We start from the raw sequence: 25,895 nt of genomic DNA on the forward strand, positions 1-25,895 counted from the left end.
TTTATTTCTCCAGTTTTTAAATATTTATTACTATAAATAATGACATTTAATTATATATTAATATATTCTGTTATTTTATATTTATAGTAATAAGTGTTTAATATTTATTACTATAAATATTAAAATATATTTGTTACTGTATATAATAATGTAAAATATAATATATAAATATGGTATAGTAATAATCTTTAATGAATTGCTATAATGAATGTGTCCTCATACATCCACACTCTTTCCCCAACTCTTATCATGACAGGGGAAAGCAGCTTATTTTTAGGACTCGCCAGTGTTAAAATATTCTACAGGGATGACATGTCCTTATTAACAATTCTCACAAATGATCTCAGTAATTGTTAGCCACATGATAGACTATATTCTCTCTGGCAACCTCTCTCCAAATGTGACAGAAGTTTAAAAGACATACTTACAGTATATGTTCCCATGAGCAGAATTACAAGGAAACACTGATAATAATTCAAAACAAAACAGAAGCAGCATTGTCCCCAGCATGGTTAATAGAGATTATTCATAGCTTGTCCCCATTTCCACAGATGTGACTCATTATTATGTATCACAGGAATCATTCTTAACACCTATGGGCACTTTCTATGTGCAGTGACTCTGTAGGGGTAATTCTTTTAAAGGAGGTTAATAACATTAATCCCATTTCACAGATGGGAATACAAGCAACTGGTTTATCATATTTTCTCAGGTCAGATAGTAAATCAGTGCCTCATTAACATTCATTAAAATTTCCACTCCATTCAATTTCAAACTAAGCTCCTTCCCTAAGGCATTTAATTAGCATTAGGAATTTTCTGGCAACCGCTCCTCTCTGATTCGGATGTCAAACAGTTGAGCCCATATATGAGCAAGGCACTGTGTTAGTGGTACAAGGCCTGCCAGGAATGGTGAGTGGGTTAGGATCAGTGTAGGAACAGCCTTTAATAACAATAGTTAGTAATAGTGACACTTATGGAGGGCTCCATATGGGTAAGCACCGGTGTTGAGTATATGATTTGCTGTTTATAACTCAAAGTGGCAACCTTAACTAGACCCCATTTTTAATATGAGGAAACTGAGGCTTAGAGAGTGACTTGTGTAAGGAATGCAGCTAGTAAACAGAAAGGATTTGGGATGAGACCACCTGAGGCCAAGAGTTCATGGTCTCAACTCAATCACTAAGTCAGTACTCAAATTTCAGTGTGCATCAGAATTACCTGGAAGGCTTCTTAAAGCACACGTTGTTGGGCCCACTCTCAGAGTTTCCAATCGGGTAGGCGTCATACAGAAGCAAAAATTTGTGTTTTCTAACCAATTCCCAGAGCACGGTGAGGCTGATTGTCTTGATACCCTATATTGAGAACCACTGCTCTAAGTGATAGTGTGCTTTAAGTAATCATCTTTGACTCTGTTCAGCACACAGTAGGAAGTCAATCAAAGTGTTTGAGCAAGAAATGACCTGGCCAGAGTTCTGCTTTTAAAAGATTAATCTGGCCGCTTTGTAGAGGATGCCAGAGGACAGACGGCAGAGCAGGAGGTTCCCAGCTCAGGCAAGCAGAAACCGAGAGACGGCAATAGACGCTGAGAAATACTGGCCCAGTGGAGTGGAGTGAGAGGATTTGCTGATTGACTGAGCAGAAAGGTCATCGGAGGTGAATCTCTACTTTTTGGTTGAGGTGACTAGAAGAATTGTTGAGCCATTAATAGAAACTGAGAGGGAAGAAGGGAGATCTACTTTCTTGTGTATTTCATCTCCTGTTTCCACATAACTTCCTACAATTTGCTCCCTTTATTTATTGTTGTTTTATTTATGAGAGTTCCACAGCATTTTCCTTCTTTTTCTTTACCTACGGGACCAATGTATCCAACAGGCAACTACAGGCTCTTGCTCTCTGCTGAGACTCTACTCTTTATTTCTAGAGGATGTCTGACTTTCCAACATCCCCTTCACCTCCTCGCTTTCAGCATGGCCGTGTAGCTCATGCTCTGCTCAAGCTTCTTAGTGGAGTTCACTAATCACGATTAAATTTATTGGTTCTGGGTTTTACCTGAAGCCTATCTGAGAAACATACTGTCAGTGATGGAGGCTTCACATTCCAACATAAATAGTGTTCAAAATAATGTCTGTTTTTTAAGTTCAAAATTATATATTGTTTTTTGGTCTCACATTTAGCTTTTATGCTTTGAAAATTTATTTTTCGTAAGTGTAAGATGGACTTTTAAAACACCATTTACAAATATGCATCCTTAAAGGAGTATTTAGTCTTCAATTTAAAACAAATTATCTTACCTTAAAAGTACAATATTTAAAAGTCCTTAAATTGATTTTTCTAAACTAAAATAATAGGGAACCAAGAATGACAGAAAACTTCTGAGAATCTCTTCATAAAATAAATGGTTTTACAAAACAACCCTGCAGAATATATATCTTTAAAAGAAAATTCAGTTTTATACATGGAATTTTCCTAAATTGAGGGCAGAGATCTGGAATGAGGATATATTATGGCTGAGATAAACCAAAGGTTAACATTTATAAAGTTTACCATTCTACTGTGTAATGTGTGTTATCTATACCTGGATTTTGAGCAACTATGTTTTTTTTCTAGAATTGATGGAACTAGGATCTTTAGTGTGAAAATGTAACTACATGACATTTAAATACACTTATAGAATTCATTTGACCTTGCCTCATACTTTTCTGAAAAATGTGAGACCACCATCTTTCTTGGTCCCTCCAAGCCTCTCTAAAACTTCAGGAATCCGCTTCTGCTCAGCTTCACTTAGAGAAATGCCTCTCCTTTCTGAGGCAGCAACTCCCTTTCTTCCAGGCCTGGCTCCAGCCATCCAGGTCCCTATCACCTCCTCTGCCTCTGCCTTTTTCTTCCTCTGAACCTGCTTGTCTCCTTCGACCTTCTTTTTCCCTCGTTTTCTGACACAAAATTTGTCTCACAACTTTAAAAAAGCAACAAGCTTATTATTCTGCTTCCATTTTTAATATACTGATAGCAAAAGAGAGCAAAGAAGAAAGAACGCCTTGGAACATAAGAAGTATTAGGGGTTGTAGTCCACTGGGTAGCAAAGAAACTCTATAAGGTACTATGTACTTTGCCCAGGACAAGTCAGGGACCTGAATTCTGTATCAAGATGCCACACTTCTGATCACCCACAGCTTTGGCCTCAGCACACTGCCTACTTTTGTCTTTTCAGCAAAGATATACAATTTCTGAAGAACTCAAATTAGTCACTGACTTCAAGACTCAAAGTTTCCTAATGGTGTCTATTCGTTATTCTTTGAAATACAAAGGAAACCCCCTCTTTTGGGGGCTGGTGCCTTTGAGAGTGGCAGCCAGTGCTTGGGCTATGGATGGAAAGCGTGTTGGTTCAGAGTCCCCTCTAAGCTGTCACAAGTCTAAGAAGTTGGGTGTGGGGGACTTGAAGCCAGGCTCACAAGAGGCAGGGCAGCCCCTCACTGAACTTAGAACTGGATGGTCCCTGTGGAGCTCATTCTTCTTGAGGTATTCATCTGAGGTTTTAATTGGCTCAGTTGTGAAGGGTGGTGTCATGGGGGTCAAAGTAAATAGAATCTGGAATAGTCCCCGTGGTCCCGATGGCCATGCCAGGGTCCTATCCATCAGAGCACAGGTCCGGTTTCTCTGTGGTCTGGGTGCCCTGACTGGACAGTGTTCTCACAGATATTTTTCCTTTAGGCAGTGGCTCAACCCCCAACTTCAACTTAGAACATTTTAAGAAAAATTTCCTTTCTCCATCACCATAGGAATTTGCAGAGGTAGAACTATGGTATATTTGGAGGCTGTTCATGGTAATGGTTAGAAGCACACTCTCCCAGGTGGACTGGCTGTGTTCATATTCTGGCCATGCCATTTCCCATGTGTGATGTTAGCCAAGCTAATTAACCTCTTTATATTTGCTCCTCATCTATAAAATAGGGAAATAATAGTATTCACTTTATGATTATTGTGAGGATTAAATAAAACAAACTATATAAGTCACTTAAAATAAAATCTGGCCCATAGTCACTGCTCAATAAATGTTAGCTGTTACATGAAATAGATATCCTACTATAATGAATTCCTACCTTATCACACACACAAACAAATATATATGCATACACACACACACACACACACACACATACACTCTCTATATTAAATGCTGTTCCCATAGAGCCTTTTTCATTTCTATTCTTTCTTCCTGCTTGATTGATAAGGACTCCCTATATTTCAGGCAAGGGGGATATAGTATCAGCCAGATGGACTCACAGAGTTGGTGAATAGGCCATATCAGCAACACATGATACCTTTTATGATATGAGGGGCACAGGACCAAATAGTAAATGCATGAATGAATAAATGAGTAAGTAAATGTTTCTAGCTATTTCTACTTCAGTATTAAGTGTTTGGATCCTTGAGAATAAGTAAAATTTCTTTACAATCTGTGCTAGACTATTCACAATGCCATTTCTGCTATGAATCATAACTACTCCAAAGCCCAGAGTGATTGTGGGTCTGCATCCAGTTATAGTTAATCTTCCAAACAGGAAGCTGAGATCCAGATAGAGCAAAACATCCAGATGAGGAAGATAGATCAATATTCTTCCAAACATAGATGGCAGGAAGTAATTACTATCTGCCTTAGTTCCTATCCTTCTCATTTTTCCAACTCTCCTGCTGTGATTCACTGGCCAGGGATTGTTCTTTCAAAAAAAAAATCTGGTTTCGCTCTATTGGAAACTTACAGCAGGTGAAGCATTCAGGCCCATGATGAGTCGGGGCCAGACACAAATAGAAGGCTGTAGACTCAAGGGCTTCAAAGAGAGACATTTAGGGCAGTTCTGTGCTTGGAGCTGCTGCTTGCACTTGGTGAGAGCCAGACTCCAAAAGAGGCAGCTGCTGCAAGGGCGCATAAATAGAAGAAGCCTGTTCCCTGCGTTCCTATGGGAACCCACGGCAGCTCGGATTACCTGTTCCCCAGACACGGTTTCCTTTCAGCTTGCTGTCTTATATTAAAAGGCAGACGAAGAGGTACACTTCCAGAGTGCTGCTTGGGGGGTATTTGTAGTGGGAGTTGCATGACTAATGCTCCCAGCACAGTACAGAAGGCTTTACTCCTGAGGATAGTATGCATTTTAAAAGTAGCGTGCAAAAGAGGGAAAATCTGTCTTTTCCCCTCATATTCTGAAAATGTAAGTGGTTTATATTTTAGTGCCTAAAATATGCAAGTGTGTGCATGTGTGTGTGTGTGTGTGGTGTGTGTGTGTTAGAGAGAGAGGCAGAGACAGAGAGACAGAGACAGAGTAAGGAGGCAATCCCAGAATAACATATTCATCTTCTGACTTGAACATTGATCAGGTGATTCAAATCTAGATTAAAATTGGTGTTTTGATAGGTTCAGAATGTATTCTCTTTTTACCTTAGCTCCTGACGTTAGTGAAAACTTTGCCTATAAACAGAATTCAAGATTAGACTGGGAACAGATAAAACCCAGCACTGTGTGATCCAAAGCTTCAATAGGTTCATGACCAGGAGCACCAATTCCTAACATCGACTTCAGTTGTCCACTAGAAATTGAAAAATCCAAATAACTAATGAGAGGGAAGAACCCCAAGCGTTCTCTTCACTCCAGCAGATCACAAGGCTTGCTATAATGTGGCAACACTGTGGAGCAGGAAGACAATGAGCCCAGTGTGTGTCTTCATCCCTGTCCTCCCTATTCCTGGCCAGGTCATTCACCTCAGACAAATTACCTGACCTTTTTCCCCTTCCATTTCCTTAACAATAATCCATAATGATAATACCTGTCCCACACGGTTGCTGTGAAGATTAAATGAGAAATTAAATATATATGTGAAATAGGTGTTCCAACATCTGCTATTTTAAAAAATGCTTTCATAGACATTATCCGGACACTCCTGTGAAACTCATGGCTTTGTAAAGATATGTGTTACAAAATTGTGAGTGTCATATCTGTGTCTTGCTATATTCTCCAGGTAATATAAGAGAACAAGGCTATTCTCCCAAGCCACAGTTCCAAAGGCATGGGTGAATTTGGAGTTCCTACTTTCACTAGAGCAGTGTTTTTGCAAAACTTTGACATTTGGCAAGAGCCCAACTATGGCCAGACACAAAGAGAGTCCAGTAATTTTTGCTGTAGTACCCACAAAGGCTTCATGTATTCTTCTATCTGAAAAGTCTTTAAAATCTACAATAACTGTGTAGTAATAATCAGCCCCAGCTGTTACTTGGAAGCACTCAGAAGAGCCTGTTGGGTGTTCAGCAGCCTGATCTCTGCCTCATTCACCTGGCTATGGAAATCTGCAGGTGAGGATGCCTCTGAGGACCTGTCTCAAGGAGAGAGGGGCGGGCTCTTTCAACAGAGAGGTGAAAATGCCCTACACCTGGCACTGTATGGACTCCAGGGCTGCTACCTAGTCCCACTGGCTGTGGCCAGACCTGTGGTAGGACCAGCTGGTAACTCACTGAGGGCCCTCCACAAAGCCATTCCTATTTCAAAAAGTTCACAAGGAAATGCATTAGCAAAAAGCCACATAATCTCTCTAGAAAGAATCTCATAAAAGATTTTCCATTTTTTCTCATATGGGGGGCTATGGGCATTCTTTAATTTAATGAATTTATTTATCTAGCAAACACTTTTCCAGGACTTACACTCCTAGACTCTCTCATACAGCAACATAATTTCTTCCCTCACAGAGCTTTTGTTCTGTCAGGGAGAAGAGTGATGGACTTTTTTTTTTTTAAAGTAAATTATGTAGTATTTTAAAGCAGAGATGGGAGATAAAGGAATGTAGAAAGATATGTGGTTTGCAATTTTAAACAGAATGTTCAGAAAATCCTCACCCAGAAGTAATATTTGAGCAAAGATGTAAACTCAGTGAAGGAGAAAACCACAGGCCTCTGGGGAAGAGCATTCCAGATTGTGGGAAGAGTAAGCACAAATTCCCTGAGGTGAGATGATGTCTGTGAACTCAGGGAACAGCCAAGAGGCCAGAGGGGCAAAGTGACCATAAGGAAGAATAACAGGAAACATAGCAGAAAATTAATGGGGTTGGTAGACAGATTATAAAGGAGGTGCAGGCCATTGGAGAACTGGGGTATTTACTGAGACTGGGGTACAGGTCACTGCAAGGATCTGAGCAGAGAAGTGACATGATTGGGCTACTTTGTGTGTGTGTGTGTGTGTGTGTGTGTGTGTGTGTGTGTGTGTGTGGTATTTTTTCATCACCATTTATCCCCTTTATACCCTCTTCTCCCTCCACCCACTCCCTCCCCACTGCAATCACCACACTGTTGTCTGTGTCCCTGAGTCTTTTCACTTTCGCTAAAGAATCACTCTATTTGTTGTACTTTATGGCACTGAGAGGAATGGTGGGCATTTAGTTTGCCTTTTAAACCTACTTTCCTCTCATTCAATTATTTAATAAGTATTTTATTTAACATGGGCTGTGGGCTGAGCACTGGGGGAGACAGCAAGTGAAAAAAAAGCAATGATTAATACTGTGATAAAAAACATATTAAGTAGGGCAGCGAGCTGAATGTTAAGGAGAAGGAAGCCGAAACCTGAACATGAGCGCATTATTCAATGGAGGAAGAGAAGGGAAGAATGCTATAGGCAGGAATGGTCATGAGAATGAGAATAACGTGATAATGTGTGCTAGGGATTCTTCTACATACTTTACATGTGTATCATTACATAATCCATGTAGAAATCCTGCATATATGACAGGCACTATTGCAATTCTCCACTGTACAGAAAGGGAAACCAAGGTACAATAAAGTTAAGTAACTTGGGCAGAAGCTACCATGAGACAGTGCGGGTGCCTGAACTGAAAATGTTACTCTGTCTGGCTCAGACCTTGCGCTCCTAACCACATGACCAACCTGCACAGCAGACCAGGGCTGAGCGATGAGGTTGGAGCAATGACCAGGAGTTCAATTCAACCAAATTCATTATTTACATGTACTTTGAGAGCATACTCTGTGCCAGGTCCCAAATGCCAGGGCTAAGAGACAAGTAAGAAAGCATAGCTCCTGTTCTGAGGGAGTTTTCAGTCTGGCATGCCACGTATCAAGGCTTAATAAATATCAATACAAAAATGACCATGGAGGCCTATCAGTGCCGAGGCCCAGAGCACTTCTTACAGAATCTACGGTCATGTTCCTGCCAACACAGAAGGCAGGAACACTGCGGGCTCAGCAGGGAATAGCAATCCGTGGCTTGCCCCAGGATTCAGAGAAGCGCACAGCACATTACACCAAAGTGGGGTAAGACAGCCCCCACATTACTGGCAGGAGAAGAGCTTTTCCACAAGAACAAGGCACCCTTGCAACATAATACCATTTTGTTATTCAGGGTCTGACAACAAAGAATACACAGAGGAGGATAGAAAAGCTTTGGTGTTATGTGTTGAGGCAAAAGGTCCCAGAGGTTTGGCATACATGCCCTTAAAACAAACATTGCTTGTAATTTGTAACCTCCTTAGGGTGTTTCAAATGGTTTGTGAAGATCAATGTTCTGCATGTTCAAAGAGTTCCGGGAGTTTTAAACCTTCCCATCCAAACTAGCCTGTCACAAAGAACAAAAGAACATGGAATTTCTTGCAGGGATCGGAATTCACACAATGGAGCCTAGAGATGTAATATCATCAAAGATGGACTTTGAACTTCCATCAAACCAAAAGGGGAAATGAATATGTACTGCTCTATAGGTGCCTATCTAGTTGTTGCTTTTATCTTTCATCAATAAAATTGGTTTTGTGATTTTTATTTATGTACAACCCAGTGGCCATTACTATAAAGTGGTGCTTAAAAGCTCAGGCTCCGATGGATCTGAGTTCAAATTTAAGTTCAACCATGTATAAGCCATGTGACCTTGGGTAACATAGTTGGGCTCTCCAAGCCTCAAATGTCTCACCTCTGGGATGAAAATAAAAATTGCACCTTCTACAGTGTTGAAATGAGGGTTAAGTAAGAATACAATTTGTACATGTCTGTTATGTAGTAAACACTGAATAAATGTAAACTATGTATTTTTTTCTCTCTTGCTATTAGCACAGTCATTTTAGTCTTTATTATTGAACTTGTAGGAGAAACAAAATGAAAGATGAGTGGAGACCCTATTTCTGTTAAGATAGAATTTTTTGGCCCAAAGGTGGAAGGCAGCTTAGGGAAGAAACACACATTGAGTTCCTCCATTGCTCTGAAAGAATAGTTGATAAACTGTGGCCCACAGGCCAAATACAACTCTCTGTCCATGTTTGGGTTTTTTGTTGCTGTTATTGTTGCTGTTGCTTTTTTAATTTTAGTGGAACACAGTCTCACTCATTTGTTTACATGTTGCCTAAGTCTACTTTTAGCTATAACAGCAGATTTGGATGGTTACAACAGATACCATATGAGACTGCAAAGCCTAAAATATTTACTATCTGGCCCTTTACTGGAAAATTTTTCTGACCTCTGCACTAGAAACATAAAAAAAAAAAAGTCTATTGTTTCCAAGTCACAGAGCTCTGAAACTGCAAACATTGGAAACTCATCTCCCCATGGAAAAATACAAAATCTACTTTCCTGAAGTCACCACATGTACTCTGACTAGTCAATGCCAGGGGCTGTGTGAAGCCCCAGAAGATACAAAGACTCATAAGGGGCCCTCTCCATGAACAATCCAGAGTCCAGTTGAGGATGAGGTGGATATGCAATATGAAACAAGTTCTCTGCCAATGATGAGAGCAAATAATTGGGGCAGCTCTGAGGCCACTGTGGCCCCACCTCCTTTTCCACACGGCCATCACTTCTATCACAGAAGAGGGGAAGGTTTAAAGAGACTCACTTTCATATCTGTAATTCTGCACAGAAAACCATGGAATGGATGCTGATCGCTCTAACACAGATCACTCTCAGGTTTTTCTGGCAGTGATGTGGAGGGTGAAATGGGCTGGCCAGGAAATGGGAGCTGGGAGACTTTTGCAGAGATCACTGTTCTAATGCATGCACCACCCAGTAGTACAGCCTGTCCTTGAGACTGGCTAAAGACATGAAGGACGTTGACCAATGAATTAGAGATAAACAAAGATAAACATGAATCAAATTTCAAGGGAGAAATCACCACTCATTCAATCACTTATTTAATACATTTTTATTGAGTACCTAGTACAGGACAATTATTTTAAGGCACCAGGGATCAAGACACAGTGGTAAGCCAGACAGACAAGTTCCTGCTGTTATTCAACTTACATTCTAGTCAGGACAGGCAAGGCATCTTAATTTGTATTTCTCCCAAAACAGAACATGACACATGGATTTGAGTGTAAATTGCTTTTCTGGGACATGATCTCAAGAAGTAAGTGAAAGAAAGAGAAGGAAGGAAAGTAAATAAAGAGTATGTTAATGAAAAAGTCACTGCTGTGGGCAACCTGGGTTTAATTTCATTTTGTAACCTCTAGGGGTTTACAAAATGCTTTAGAATTATAGAACATGCTTTAGAATTGTCAAAGGAACATTAACTCTCCCTTCCCTCCCTTAAGGATAGAGGCACAGGAAGCTATGAGTGTGTATAGAAACTTCTGAAGGTGACTTCCCAAGTAGGTCAGGTCTATAAACAGAATACTGTATTTACCTATACAAGTGACAAATGATGAATAAATACATAAGAAAACTGAGATGGTAATAAGTGCTGTGCAGACAATTCAAACAGGTTGATGGGATAAAGGAGTGACTGGAAGGCTATTTTAGATGGTGTGGTTAGAATTGTAAAAACAAGGGAACAGCACGTAAGAGAACTAAAAAGCAAGTGCAGAGTTTATATGGTAGGACAGAGAGAAGAAATAGAAGGCCTCTGTGGTGGACAGAGGGTAGGAGGCAGGGGCAGTGTGATTCCAGGTAGACAAGTAAGAAGCCAGACCATGAGGCGTTCTCAGCCCAGACAGAGCATTGGGATGTTGTTCTGTATGTATGGGGCGGTTACAGGGATTGTGAGCAAGGACATGAGGTGATCTGATTAACATTTTTAAAAGTTCATCCTTTTAGCTCTTCTCTCTTCCCTTCTTAAATGGTTTAGTCCAAAAACCATTAGACAGGGCTGAGCAAGGTCAATTTCCCCACACGCTACAGAGCAGGATGTCTGACTTCAAGTCAGGTGCAGAGGATATCTATGTGGATGGTGAGAATAGTGGTCGGCAGCAACACGGCATGCAGTGCCGGACCCAGAGCTGGGGCAGGAAAGGGTTTCCATGGGGGCTTGGGGCTGCACAGCCAAGGTTCTGGAGTCCAGATACAGTGAGGAAGGCATCCATATGGGACAGTAACCTGACATGGGAGGTTGGAGGCGAAGCCTTGGAAGGAGGGCATCTGTGAGAGGGGTCGTGCAGCAGTGGCCCCACATGGGGTGTGAGAAGCATGTTCGCGCAGGAAGGTGGTGGCCCACTGTATTTCCATGCATTTTGAGAAGGGTGTCTGCACAGGAAGGTGTCCAGTGTGAAGAGTTGGAGTATGAGGGTGGTGAAGAAGATGTAAGTGTGGGCAGGAAGCCAGTACATGTGAGTGGAATCTGAGCAGAAGGAGGAACAGTGCTCAGTGCTGAGTGCTGGAGCCCAAGGGAGGTGAAGAGGGCGCCCACTGCTCAGGTCAGGCAGATGAGCAATAGCACAGAGAGGGGTGTGAGAACACAAGAGGGTAAGGAGGGCATGCACATGACAGAAACAGTGCGTATGGGATGTGGGAGCCCAACTGAAGTAAAGGAGATGCCTGTGTGTGTACAGGGGTGGAGGTGTGAGAGGAACAGGAGATTCGTACCTTCCGGGGCATTGACCAAATAAGTAAATATATTAAGGGTATATGGAACCAGGTTTCTCACCCTCAGACAAGTGCATTATAGATAAGGAAAGAAAGAACACTGGAATGGGCCCTGTGATATTGGATTAGAAGTGGAGATATAGGTTAGAATTTATGACTTGGGAGTGGGGAAGAGATTTAAGTGTTTACATATATAAATATATATGTGAATGTTGTGTAACTTTGCCTACTCAGTGCGAGGGGCTGGGAGCACTAACACGTCAATGGGAAAGAGCACACCATGTGCCTAGATCTTGATTTCTAAATTCTCCACCAAAAGCATACAGTGCTTTGAAGAAATGGCAGATTTCAAGGCTAGGACAAGGAATGTCTATAACAAGCCTGGAATGTCTTATGCAAGAAAATTAAGAGGTACTGAGGGAAATATGGGTATATCTCAAAGGGAAAACCATTCAGCTTCCTAGGTCTTTGCACACATCTCTGTCAACCCTAGCTCTGTCCCTAGAAGCCCACACCCCTGGGATCTCATGCTTGTCCTTTTCCTATGTATAGGGAGGGTACCCTTTAGAGCAGGTACTGGGTTCCCAGACACTGAAGTTTACCTTATACATGCCTATATTTCTGTTTACCCCAGAGAGTAGAATCCATCACATGCATATCTGAATCCTTAGCACTTAGCACAGCACCTGACATTGTGTTTGATACACAACCACTGAGAGAGGGAGAAAGACATGATTATAAGTATAAATTTGGGAATCATTTCTAGAACCAACACAACAGAATTAAGTGGGAAAAGCAGGAGATTTGGATATTACCTGGCCTAGGTTTGAATTACAGCTGTGTGATCCTGGACAAAGACTTAGACTCTCTGAGCTTGCTTTTCCTCACCTGTAAAGTGGATTATTAGGTGGAGGAAATATAATAAAATTTGTAAAGCACTTAGCAGGTATACAACAAATTTTAGTTTCCTTTTTCTCCTTAAAAATAAAAATGAAAACTATCAAAGAAGACTAGAGCTCTGACTGTGTGGCTCAGTTGGTTGAGTGTCCTCCTGCAAAGTGAAAGGTCTCCAGTTCAATTCCTGGTCAGGGCACATGCCTGGGTTGAAGGTTCAGTCCCAATCAGGACACGTACAAGAGGCAACCGATCAATGTTTCTCTCTCACACTGATATTTCTCTCCCTTCTGTCTCCTCTCTCTAAAAATAAATAAATAAAATCTTTTAAAAAATGGGAGGTGAGAAAATGAAGAAGAGAGGAGCGGGCTTCATAACTGTCGTGCTACCAAGATCCCAGAACTCTAAAATTTTAAATGCCTTCTCTTTTTTGGATGATAGTGAGTACAAATGGTAAAGGATAAGAAAGATTTTGCCATAGTTAAATCATGTTCCTCAGTTTTAGCAGTCAAGGCATTCGAAGTCCACCTCATGCTGTGTTGTGCAACTGACTCATTTATCCCTGCTTAAAGGATAAGTAAATTGAGAAGAGGTGGTAGTGTTAGGTTCCTGGTGAGCATATTAATAATTTATGAGCCATCAAGGAATTAATACACATTTCGGTTCTCATTGCATTTTTCCTTATTCATAATTCTTTGTCTAATTGCTTTTTCCTTTGAAAATGGGGGAGCTGAGACCTTGGATGTTTGCCTAACAGCTCAACCAGAGCCGTGACCCATTGCCAAGTCTTTCAGCCCTTTTACAGCCTGGGGACATTTGCCATTGAAAGAAAGCTGATGGCTTTGATTTTCCTGAAAGAGATATTTTGTACGGACCTCTGACCTTATTAAATACTTTGGCCATCGCCCATTTGCTGTAATGGGAGCAATAAATTTGTTTTAATTTAGGACATTATCAAGTAGGGGATATTGACAAAGACAAAATAATGTTTGGGAAATAGCAGGAATGAAATCATGAATAAATAAATATTCTGAACTTAGCTGATAAATTAACAAATGCTTATTCCTAAGAGTCTGACCAGACTATTTCAAAGTTAGGCCAAAGGTGATCCCATTTCTAATAGAGCTTTTCTCTTTAGGCCAGAGAAAAGGTGTGCAGCACAGAAAGACATTGCACAGAAGGGCATTTATCCCTCTGACAGATCTGTTTTAAATAGACCTATTTGTTTTCAGCTGAATGCCAAAAGGAACAGCCAGATGACTCTAGTAGCCTTTTCAATGACAAAGCATTAATTTTCCTTGTGTAAACACCTATCTTAGGGATCTCAGAGGTCTGTGTCTCCACCTTTTTGTATTAGTTCTGCAGATTAGTGTCAAAGAACTGAAATTCTGGTTAGATGTTACTTGTACATGTTTCATTCCTTTTGAGTGAAAGAAATGACCCCTAACTTGGATATATTCCACCTGAGGAAGAGAGTGAGGGAGCTGCACTGATCCTCGTGCTTATATTCTCATACAAGTAACATCATCATGACAGATGACCAAAAGAGCCAGCAAGCCGCAATGCATATTTGCAAAGCTGTGAGGCCTTGAATGGTGTTGCTTTATGCAAAGTCCAAATGGCTAAATCTTCCAAGTTACAGGTAGCCCGAAGGCATTTTCGGCTGTATAAAAACTAATTGGACCAAATTGAATGGAAGAAAAATTTGCCTGAAGTCTTTAGTTGCACTAGTAACCTCATGGTTTTCTGTTCAATATAGCCCGGACAGTGATTAGAAAGAGGAATCCATGCAAGACCAGCTTAGAAAAGCTCACACAAAATCAGAGACACACACGCTAAACTTCCTAAATGAAAGTGCCATTGTTGGACAGGAGAAAGTATAATTTTTGTAAGATCTAACAAAGCAAAACACAAAAAAAGCTGATCTGCTTTCTCTATGATAATGAGGGATATTTCTCTATGAGGAATTCAGTGCTCATCTTTATATGCAAAGGGTCTAAAACTCTGTACTCATCACCAATTCAGTGAGCTTCCCATACGGTAGCAGACCAACAGTTGGACATGGGCTGTGATTATATAGAGTGTGTTTTAGAAGAAAGAACATGGACTGGAACTTTGAAGATCTCTCGTTCAAGTTCTGGTTCTGCCTCTTACGAACTCTATTGTGCACGTTGTTCTTTCTTTCTGAGCCTAACTCTCCACCTGCATGGCAGGGAGCTAAAATTAATGCCTTCCCAGACACCTCACTCTTACATCATAAAGTAAAAAATGCTTTAAGCTAATCAACAGAAAAGTATGTGCAAGCTATAAAGTCTTTTGCAAATCTAAGAAATTATTATTATTATATCATTATGGTAGAACTTAATGTTCTAGGTCTTTATTTTTATGTGGTAGTTTTAATTTTACTCTCGCTTTCAAGGTACGTAGACTGTACGTATTCACTATAATTCACCAAATCAAAGTTCCCAGCTCCGGAAAAGCCACACTTGGACAATTGTGATAAAACTAGTTTCTTTTGGATTATATGCCCATCTGAAGACATCTTAGGAACACGATTCAGTCAGAAGCAATTACATCACTAGCAAACATTCTGAAAATTCATGAAATCCCACAGCCCAAACCATGATTAATTGCTCTAATACCAGAAGCATTTGCCAGGCTATATTTGAGAGCCACAATGCTGGCTGCTTTGGAGGCTCCCAATGGGCCCACAAGGACTCAGTGGGGCACTGCCTGCTACCACCCTCTGGAGAGATGGTGCCACAATTCCCTAGAGTGTCTTCTGACAGAATTTCCCTTATATCCTCTTGCGCCTTGGTTAACAACATACCTTTCTAGATTAATAGATAATGTATTGTTTTAGGGTTTTCCACACCCCTCAATATTGCAACATGAATATTCTACATTTACCTTATATAAAATCTTTGTGGAGCAGGCCTGGATTTTTCAGTACCAACCATACACAACCTAACCTGTCATTCAAATCCCTAATAACGGGTTTCTGTGAAAATGATTTCTCCACTCTTTCACTTTGCTTCCTCTTAGATGGCAATGTGGTTCTTCCTTTGAAATAGAGCACTGAAGTAGATGGTTCCTTCAGGCAAATAGCACAGTTCAGTTACTATATCAAATGAAATGTGTATACACAAAATGCCACAAGCACCACCTTGAGCTGCAGTGGTAATGTGTAGCCAGGTATGCTGTGGCATGTGTGTGGAAATCAGGCGTTCAGCCCTGTCCAGATGTCAGACACTTCAAAAAAGGAAGATAAAAATCTTCTACCTAAGTGGAGACTGTGAAATCTCACTCTGCCTTTCCAGAACATCAAAGCTTGTTTCACAAAGTCTGCATGGTTCGCCAGTACCTTCTAAAGAACTGCAGACTGTAATAAATAGAGGGATCTGGGATGTCATGTCATGAGACCTCCAGGTGGACACTTACTTATGACCCTCTAACTGCACCCCAAGCCATCAGATGTTCCAGCCACAGCTTGAGCACTTCCGGGGATTGGAGTGTACCCTCTTCTAGAAAAACTCAGTCTATTTCTGGACAATTCTAACTTTAGGAAATAGGCTATTTTGTTTTAACTATCCCCGACATCTAAGGTTCAACTTAAGCTTGTGGGTAATTTCACCTAATTGAAGTTTATATCATTCCTGGATATCAACCAGTGACAATATAATCTAACCATTTGTCGTCTGGCACAGCTCTCCCCTGCTTAGTTACAGAGCAATCAGGAGAAGCTCTGTCCAGGATCTGCAAAACCCCAGACCTGTATTCTAGTCTATAAAGTCCCCTCTTTCACTGTATCCTCACCAAAAAGAAGTAAAGTAAAGGTAGCATGGCTTTTTTGTTCTTATTGAACCCATGATAGTTTCTAGTAATCAGTACTTTTTTTAAGTGTACAGAAAAACTCTATTTTAATATTGTTTTTCTCAAGTTTTGTCTAGAAGGTACATTAACCCATTATTCTAGGTTTCAGACTCTGCCTTACTCCTGCTTTAAAGAATTGAAGCTACATTTTTCCCATTCTTCATAGCTCTTCTGTAATCTTACATACACATTGATTTCCTTCTCACTGGATATTTTTTGCTTAATGTGCTTGTCATAAGCATCATTATCTCTGCATTCATTTCAGCCAAAAGAGCCTCATAGTTTAGTTTTGAATGCCCCTGTTGTCTTTGGTCAGGTTGCATGAGTTCATACACAGGCCAGGTAACTATTTGCAAACATGTTAGTTTGTGCAGGGCCTAAATAGTATGCACACACCAAAGTACAGAATACACAAGTAGATTTATTTGGATGTGAACTGTCCTAATTAGCAGACAGTCTGCTAGGTAGTCTATAGCCATAAAACACAGATTGAGAAGCAAGAAATATTTTTTTTTCAGTTTCGGTTCTGCTATGCATTCTAGATAAATTATTTTTTCCCTAGTGCAACTTTGTAAGAGACCATGGCTGATGATTATGTTAATCTTTACAGGTACATCACAGAACTTATATGAACCATTTAGCTTAAAACTTTTTTGGCATTAAAATAAGATGTATCAATATGATGTGATAGCATTCAGAAACTCACCTAAAAAGTATCTTATTCCTTTTAAAAGAGAAAATTTTATTCCGTCATAAAAGTGTACATAAAATTACTCATATACTATTATATATTATTCACACATATGTCCCTATATGATATATATTATCCTTTTTGCATAAAGAAGGTTCCTTAGTTGAATACTAACACTGAAATGGTGCACAATTGAGTGCCTTCCTTACCTGCCATGAGTTCACATTTACTTTCATTGAATTCATGGTGCAGCTGCATCGCTGGAAATGCCTGTTTCCACTGACACCAACTTCAGCAAACACAGGTCCTGGTGTTTCTTTTTAAACTCTGGGCTTCTGTGAAACTTCTGCTGAAGTTGGGACACACATGGGTTGAGAACAAGCAGTTCCATTGATCAGGGTCTGGTTTCTTCTACTTCGTTTGACATGGGTGTGCTCAGCTTCCAGCTGCCTGTCACCCTGTTTAGCGCGTCCGGAGCCAGGCTGTGTGGTGTCTCTTGGGCAGGAAGGTCAAGTCCCCTGGCCCAAATTTCTTTCAGCAATTGAATAAATAAGACAGCTTGGAGACAGGCTTTTATTCATAGGAAACCAGATAGCCTTTTTGATGATAAAATATTTATTCTCTATTATCTTGTTGTTGCCAAGACTACTGTGTACAGCACTTTTCTTAAAAGGAGCTAGGGTGCTAAAGAGGTTATAGGTATTAATAGGCTATATTTTATTTTGAAAAATATCTTGAATGACATTCTATTGCCCAGAACTGAGTGTGGTTTGCCATTTAATTTTGACTGAGATCACAGCATGTCCCACTTTCAGTCAATATTTTTTTCTTCTTCTTTTTAATCATTGTTTTCCTCTAAGAAACAACGTTTTTCCTTTATAGTTTAAGAAAGTGAGAACGAACAAGCAGTCATTTTTAAGGCAGCTCTGTGAATTAATTGTGGAAGTTTAGAGAAATCTAACTTCACAGGTGAACATTTACCAAGAACGTTATTTAACACACTTGCATTATTTTAACTATTTACAAACTACCAGCTAAGCCATGTGGGAGATCCAAAGATCTTAGATAGGATTTCCGCCCCTCAAGAGTGTTCTGCTTAGCGGGGTTCACCAACGCACACATACAGACCATTCTATACCAAGGCAGGCTCTGATAAGCCTGTGAAAGGCATACGAAGTTCTAGACATGTGGAATTCTGACTGGGAGTTTCTGGGAGGACTTCAAAGAAATGCTGTTTTTGAGTTGGACCTTGATAAATAATCAAAGTAGGTACACACATTTCTTGAGTACTTACTAAATGCTAGCACTCTTCAAAGGACTTTAAACTTACTAATTCTTTTATTTCTTATGATTACCTTGTAAGTCTTATTGTATTCCCATTTTATAGTTGCATCCACTGAGGCACAGAGCAGTTCAATAAACTTGTCAGGGGTTATAGAGTTAGTAAATGGTGGAGCCAGGATTTAAACTGAAGCAGTCTGGCACCAGAATGCTCTTTCTTAAGCAGAACAGCATATCGCTCGCTATAAGAAATAAAAATTATATCACCAGGTAGATTCAGGTAGTGGGAGCAGCTCAGCTAGCAGCATTCAGTAGGGAAAATCCAGCTATGTTTGGAAAGTTCAAGCCTATCAGTGTGGCTTAAACTGGTTAACAGGGAGAGTGTAATACAAGATAGACACAAATGGACGCAGGGTTGGACCGCAGAGGGACTGGAACATCGGCCCGAGGGGCGCCTGTGGGGAGCAGCGCCATGGGAAGCTTTTTGTCAGAGGGAAATCTTGCGGAGGGGAGGACTGGGTGACTGAAAAGAAAGACATCATTTAGGGATCTATTAATTAATTAAGTCATTTTAAGAAATCCTACCCTTTTAGCCTCTTCTTTGTGCCAGGCACTGTTCTGAGTGTTGAATATATAGCAGGAAATAAGGAAGGCTTCCAACCTCATCATGTGAAAAAATATGGACAGTAGGTAAATAAATGGATATATAAGCAAGACAACTTTATATAGTTCTGAAAGAAAGAAATTGGTTGATAGGATGTGATAGAAAGTGAACATAGGCAAAGGAATGGCCACTTGGCAATGCTGGTCTGGGAAGCCCTTTCTGAGGATGTGACATCCACCTGAGGCCTGACTGGCAGAGGAGCCAGTGGAGGCAGGACAAGGGTTCAGCCAAACGGGACTTGGGTTCATCTAGCACTCCAAGCAGAGTTTACAATGCAAAAGGTCTGGTTTGGGAAGGAGCTTGGAGGGTTCATGGGGCAGAAAAATGGCCCCAAAAAAGTGCTTAGCAAAAGCTGGAGAATGGAGCACCTGCAGAGGCCTCATTGGTAAGGGTAAAGCTTTTGCATTTCATTCTAAATGGCCTGGGAAGCCAATGGAAGGTTTTCAGTAGGTGAATGGCTTGATTTGTTTTATGGTTCACTCGGGATAATACACAGAGAATGGATTGTAAGGAGATAGGAGTAAAAGTAGGAAGATCAATTAGGAGCCAAACTGCAGAGGTCCAGACAAGAAAGATTATATGGCTTAGACCTTGAAGGAAGAGAGTGAGGGATGGATTAAGGTTACATTTTGGAGGCAGAGCGAAAAAGATTTGAGTTAGGTGAGCGCTGTGAGATAAAGAAAGGCACCAAGCATGCTTCCAAGAATGCTGGCTTGGGTAAGAACGTGGTGCCAGAAACTGAGACGGAGAGAACTGGCTTGGGGCAGGATAGTGAGTTCTGCTGTGGACACAGTGAGGACATTCTTTGCGTTAACGACGGCAGCCTCTGTGAGGATGCTAAAGGGTGGATGAGACAGATGAATACAAGACGGACAACAGATACCTAAGTAGCTGACTGATGTGATTAAATACTAGGGTGAGGCTCTTGATAACTTTAGGTTTTTTGAGTCTGAAGAAGGAGAAAGGTAGCAATGCCATTAACCAAAATAGTGAAAGTAGGAGGACTTTGGGGGGAAAGAAAGATTAATGAAAGCCAGGAATCCGAAATAAGTGAGAAGCACACATGCTTTGAAACCTAAAACACTTGGGTTTGAATCCTAGATGAGCCACTTACCAAACCTACGTAACAAGTTACTCAATTGCTCCATCTTCAGTTTTCTAATCTGAAAAATGAGAGAAATAATTTAGTAATGATAAAATAGTGATAAAGCTTAAATGAGAGGCTATATTTAAATGATTAATACATAGGAATCACACAACATATATTATTATCACTATCTCTTATATTGCTACCATAATAATAATACAATAATAATACCTTTTGAGATGTGTTTCATTTTTTATCGATTATTACTAAGATAATGTGGTTATTAGTTCCTTTTAAGTAAGGCTTAAAAGCATATTAACTCAGATTTTAGATTCAATACTCCTTATTGTTATATTTAATCATTAAAACAAACTCAAAGTCATTTAGGTACTTGTCCCATTGAAATAAACTGAGGCTCCAAATAGGTAAAATGCCCAAGGTTATACAGCTAGGAATACTAGCCTACCTGAAGGAGCCAGGACTCACGCTTAGATCTGACTTACTCCGAATAAAGGAGACCTCCCACCTTGTCCCATCCCTTAGGCCCAGGGGCTACAATCCAAGATCCTCAATGGCTTCCTGAAATCGCAGATAATAACAGACCCTATATATACTGTGTTTTTTCCCTATACAGACATACTTATTATAAAGTTTACACTACTCTTGCACTTTGGGACTATTACTAAGTAAAATAAGGGTTACTGGAAACAAGCTCTGTGATACTGTGGTAATAAATGTAATAACCAAGACTGCCACTAACTGCCTGAGGAGCAGGTAACGTATAGTGTGTGGATACGCTAGACAAATGGATGACTCATGTTTGGGCAGGACAAAGCGTGATGGTGAGGGGTTTTGTCACACTACTCAGAACAGCATGCAATTTAAGACTCATGAATTGTTTATTCCTGAAATCCTCCACTTAATATTTTCATACTGTGTTTGACTGCGGGGAACTGAAACCATGGAAAGCAAAACCGTGGGCATGGGAAGCTATCTTAATTCTGAACTTTCCCCAGCTTGTCACTTGTAACATAAAAACGTCTTTGTATCAGTTTGCCAGTTCTCTGGGATCTATGCTGAGTGAACAAATCTGTTTTATGAAAATGTTATTAGCAAACTACCACCGTGGTTTTCACAGTGTGAAACCATGCGTCTCCTTAAATTTTCCAGTGCTGGGCAGTGTTCCTCTCAAGGCCTGTCTTTGGAGGAGATGAAGAGGAGTCTTCAGTTCTCATCCATTGACAAATACGGTAAGTGTACACATTCCTCAGACTGATTAAGGAAACTGCCCAGGAAGGTGATAATCTATTTGATAACAAGGAGAAAAAAATTCTATTTTGTAATAACTACAAATTAAGTATACTTTTAAAACATTATAAAAGTGCAAACTTTGATCTTGAAGTTGTATAGTTCTACATTTACCTTTGAACTTAATAATGTGTGAGAGTGTGTGTGCATAAGTATATAAGTGTATGTGCAAGTATATTTTATAATGTGTGCACATGGAAAATGTACAACCCATGAAAATAATCACCTGCATCTCGTGACACTTCCAACACCTTCTTGCTACCGTACTGAGTCCACTCCCTCTAAGTCCCACATCACAGGTATGTAGGGAGGGAAGAGAACAATGAGAGACGAATTTCCACAATTCCACCGTATGCTGGAGGAGTGCTTCCCCTTTAGCAAGTAACCAAGGGTAAAACGTAAAGCTGGCCATTTCCTCCAAAAGTTGGAGAGGAAGTGAGGGTATCACTGATAGGATCCATTTTGCACAGGACTACCTTTAAAAAGAATTCAGATTAATAAAGTTCTTTGAAATAGTTAACACCGTTCTATGCAGGCCCCAGAAGCCAGAGGATGGACAGTAAACTTTGTCATCAGCTGCCATATTAATGTGTTAGGTCCATGACATCCTCTTTCCAACCTCTAAGCCTGAGAAGCTCTATATTTAATTGGAATTTTAGCACAATGGGCTCATTTATTCGTATGAACTTCCTCTGACAATATGGAGAACTGAAAACAATGTATGTCATAAAGAGATCAGCTTTATTGCAAGAACTGGGTTTGGGGAATAATAAATTGGATGCTGTGTTCCAGGTGCTCTGAGTTAGGTGGCAATAGAGCCTGGAGACCCTCAGCTTTGGGATCCTCACCAATACACCTCATTTGCACAGTATCATTACCTACAACATTAGGGAGCTTTTGAGAAACAAAGGAAAGAATTATTCTGGAGAGATGCAAACTACTCAGGCACATATTAAAAGAAGGAAACTTTGGGCTTCTGACTCCCAGCAAGAAATCTAGAATGCAGCCTAAGTGCTGTTTATCATCAGCATTAATACACAGTCGTCCAGTCTAGTCACGGGGGAGAAGTACTCTAAGTGTCACATCATCACACTTTTCACAGATATCATTTTCCCACGCCTTTACAGATGTGACTGCACAACCACAGAATATAGGGCACCCTTTGAAATGTGTGCTCTAATCAGCAGTCTTTCCTTTCATCGTGGAGTTTCAAGATGAAGCATTTCTTTAGCTTAATGATCTGTTTCATAAAGGAATAAGACTTTGAGTAGAATTCCTGAAGATGGAGAAATAAGACAAAGTGATGTAGTAATACGAAAGTTGGGTTTTTCTATGCATATCTGTATAACAAGGGTAAAAAAAAATGAGGATGTTTGGATGGAGAGCTCCAACATATAAGGAAGATATATTTAATATTTCCACTAGAACATCACATTGTACAAAAGAACCCTTTAATTGTCCTCCATTTCCATTTCATAAACCAACTGCGGTATAACGACAAGTTTATGAACTGTTCCTTCATCCCAGCCCTCCACCCCAAAGAGCCGGGCTAGAAAATGGAGATAAAATTAAGCACATAGCTATTTTCTCTGTACTTGAAACTTTTCACCCTAAAGTAACAAAATGTGCAGTCATGGTTCAGTCTTTTCCTAAAGCCTGTGGTCACATTTCACTTGAGTGCCTCTCACGCTGAATGGCTACCCAAGTGCAACACATCTGCCTTTCAACTATGGCAATGACGGCGTCAATAATAAATGTCGGCATCCATGCCCTACTGATTTTGCTACACGTCCCTAAAGGAGAGCGTGCCCATGCTGGACGGCCGTGCGCTCGCAATCAGATTTCCCCTGGAGTGCTGTGGGGAGAGAGGCATGGAGCATCGTAAGCCAATAAATCGCATGCAGTACATCAGAAGGTGGATTATAGTAATAAAAAGATTATGACCTTATTAAAGGCACCTATCTATGCCTGAATGAAGTCACAGTTTCAGGCTGGATAAAAGGAAATATTTTTGGCTCCAGGGTGTAGATTTTATGTGAGTCCACCCAGAATTAAGTTTGAGGAATATGTAACCTGGCTTCCCCTTGTCTCAGCCTCCCCTTTCCTTAGATCTGACCAGAGCCAGGGCCAACTGCAGGATGGTGCTCAGCAGCACCAGCAGCTGTGGCGTTTCCTTGCAGGAGAGTTAATATGCTGCCTAAGAGATTCCAACAGAGACCTTTCTTATGAAAATGAATACGCTTATCCAGCTGCATATTGCTAGATGTCTTGATGGAAATGTAAATGGCTGAGTTGCTGAAAACTCAGCTATCAAAGGGGAGCAAAAGCAGCAATAGCTGTTGACAAATGTGCCCATTTTCCTAGAAGCAGTGAACAGCTCCTTACTCAGGCTGCTAAGGTAACTGCTTCTGCACATGTCTTGAGAGTTCTCTAGCACAGTGACTGCATCCTGAGCCACTATCTCCATTTTCTGGACACACTCAGGGCTATTGATTGCTTCAATGTGCATCAAATATCACTGATTTTTAGACCTAAGCATTAATGCACACTTAAAAATTGGGCCCTTAGGTAGGAAAAAAAAAAAAAAAACCAACCCAAGCCACCCTGCTCTAGAGAATGGCTCCTTCCTTTTTCTACTGCGATCTCCACCTTCCTTTCTTTAGCCATCATTTTTTTTTTTTAGCAATCATTATATGTGAGACTCTGTACTAATTGACTTCTATGCCTTACCAACCTTATGAGTAAGTATTATGATTTCTTCCACTTACAGATGAAAACACGAAGCTTAGAAAGTTTTAAGTTGACAAACATCCCAGAACCAGTAAATAGTGAAGTCAGGGTTTAAACCCAGATTTGCTTGACATGGAAGCCCATGTTGTTAGCCATCATAATATAACATCTTTCTAAACTGTACCCTTCTTTATTCCAAATTCAACATGCCACCTGGCCAACTTGGGTCCAAAACAGGTGCCCATTTTTGTGTTGCTAGCAACTTGTCCAGACTCTGTTTACATGAGCCAGGAGACGCTGCTTGGGAGCTGTACATTGCGCTGAGTGAGGCTGGTGAAGAAAAACGGGGAGATGGACAGAAAGGCCAATAAGTAACACCTGAACTTTTTTTCTCATGCAGGTTATGTGTCTGATCCCATGAGCCCGATGCATTATTATTCTTGCCGGAATAGTGACAGCTTTGAGGACAGCAGCTGACAACATTCTGCATACACCTAAGGACAGTTTCCCCTCAAACAGACACAACAGTTTCAACCGTGGCAGACTTGCTTCCAAATATATTTTACCCTCTAAGGTCTCCTTAAATTTGCCTGTTTACACTGGTCCTGCTTAATTTCCTACCACAAGTTGAGCTTTGGGCTCATAGCTAAGGAATAAAATGCAAAAAATAGCAAGACAGAATGTATTTGAAGAATTGATTTTAATTTTGTAAATGAAAAACCAAATTCATTTTGTCACTTGGAGATGAAGATCTAAGTCTATGGTGGGCACTTAACAATTACTATGTTTTCCTAGACTAAATTATGTAGACTTGCGTTTGAGAGCCATGGGTTTGATTTCCTAGAATATTGTTTATTTTCTTATCTCATTATGTTACTCCTAGTGTCCAGCTTTGTGATTAAAGATTCTTTGGTAGCATACAAAATTGATTCAAAAGTGTTTCTTTTCAACAAGACTTCTCCTGAGTATACCTTTTTTCAGACATATTGGTTGGGGTGGGGGGAAGCCCATGACCCTCAGATCAGGAAGCTTAAATAAATACAGCACTTAATTATTTAGTCTCCTTTCTACATCTTCCCAAATACTCTGTTCTCTGCTTGGTCAATCTGTTGCTCTCAGTCCCACGATGTCATAAATGCTATTGGGGCAGTTGTGAAGCTGTCCCAAAATACAAACCTGCCATTCTTACTAGAGTCGGACACAGGGCACTAGGAGGGTATCTGAGTATCTGCTGCCTTCAGCAAAGGCGATGTCTGCCCTCCGAGCTCAGTTCAACCAGGAAGACAAGACCGCTTCCACCAAACAGAATAGTTTTGCCATGGAAACACAACCTTGGGGAAAAAAAACAGGCAGGAAACCTTAAAAATTCAGTGTAGTAATTACTACTTTAATCTCTGTAAGAGACATAAAATTAGTAAAGGAAGATTGGGTACCCTCTGAACTAATATTTCTAGATCTCAGCACTCTGGGCATTTTGGAGAGGATGTTCTTAGTAGAGGCTCTTCTATGCTCTGTGGGACATTTCGCAGCTTTATGGAC

General features: G+C 40.4%; 1 protein-coding gene across 1 annotated transcript in view; it reads left to right on the forward strand.

The window, feature by feature from the left end:
- TNNI3K (TNNI3 interacting kinase) overlaps positions 1–24,833 on the forward strand; it is a 294,113-nt gene extending 269,280 nt beyond the window's left edge. The window contains exons 24-25 of the mRNA XM_054566852.1: positions 21,489–21,568; positions 24,757–24,833. Of these exons, the coding sequence (XP_054422827.1) occupies positions 21,489–21,568; positions 24,757–24,833 (157 nt within the window). The remainder of the gene's footprint in view (positions 1–21,488; positions 21,569–24,756) is intronic.
- Positions 24,834–25,895: the final 1,062 nt, after the last annotated feature.

This window comes from Pteronotus mesoamericanus, unplaced genomic scaffold (genome assembly GCF_021234165.1).
Source record: "Pteronotus mesoamericanus isolate MK-2021 breed Mesoamerican mustached bat unplaced genomic scaffold, CSHL_Meso_final contig_181, whole genome shotgun sequence".
Lineage (NCBI taxonomy): Eukaryota > Metazoa > Chordata > Mammalia > Chiroptera > Mormoopidae > Pteronotus > Pteronotus mesoamericanus.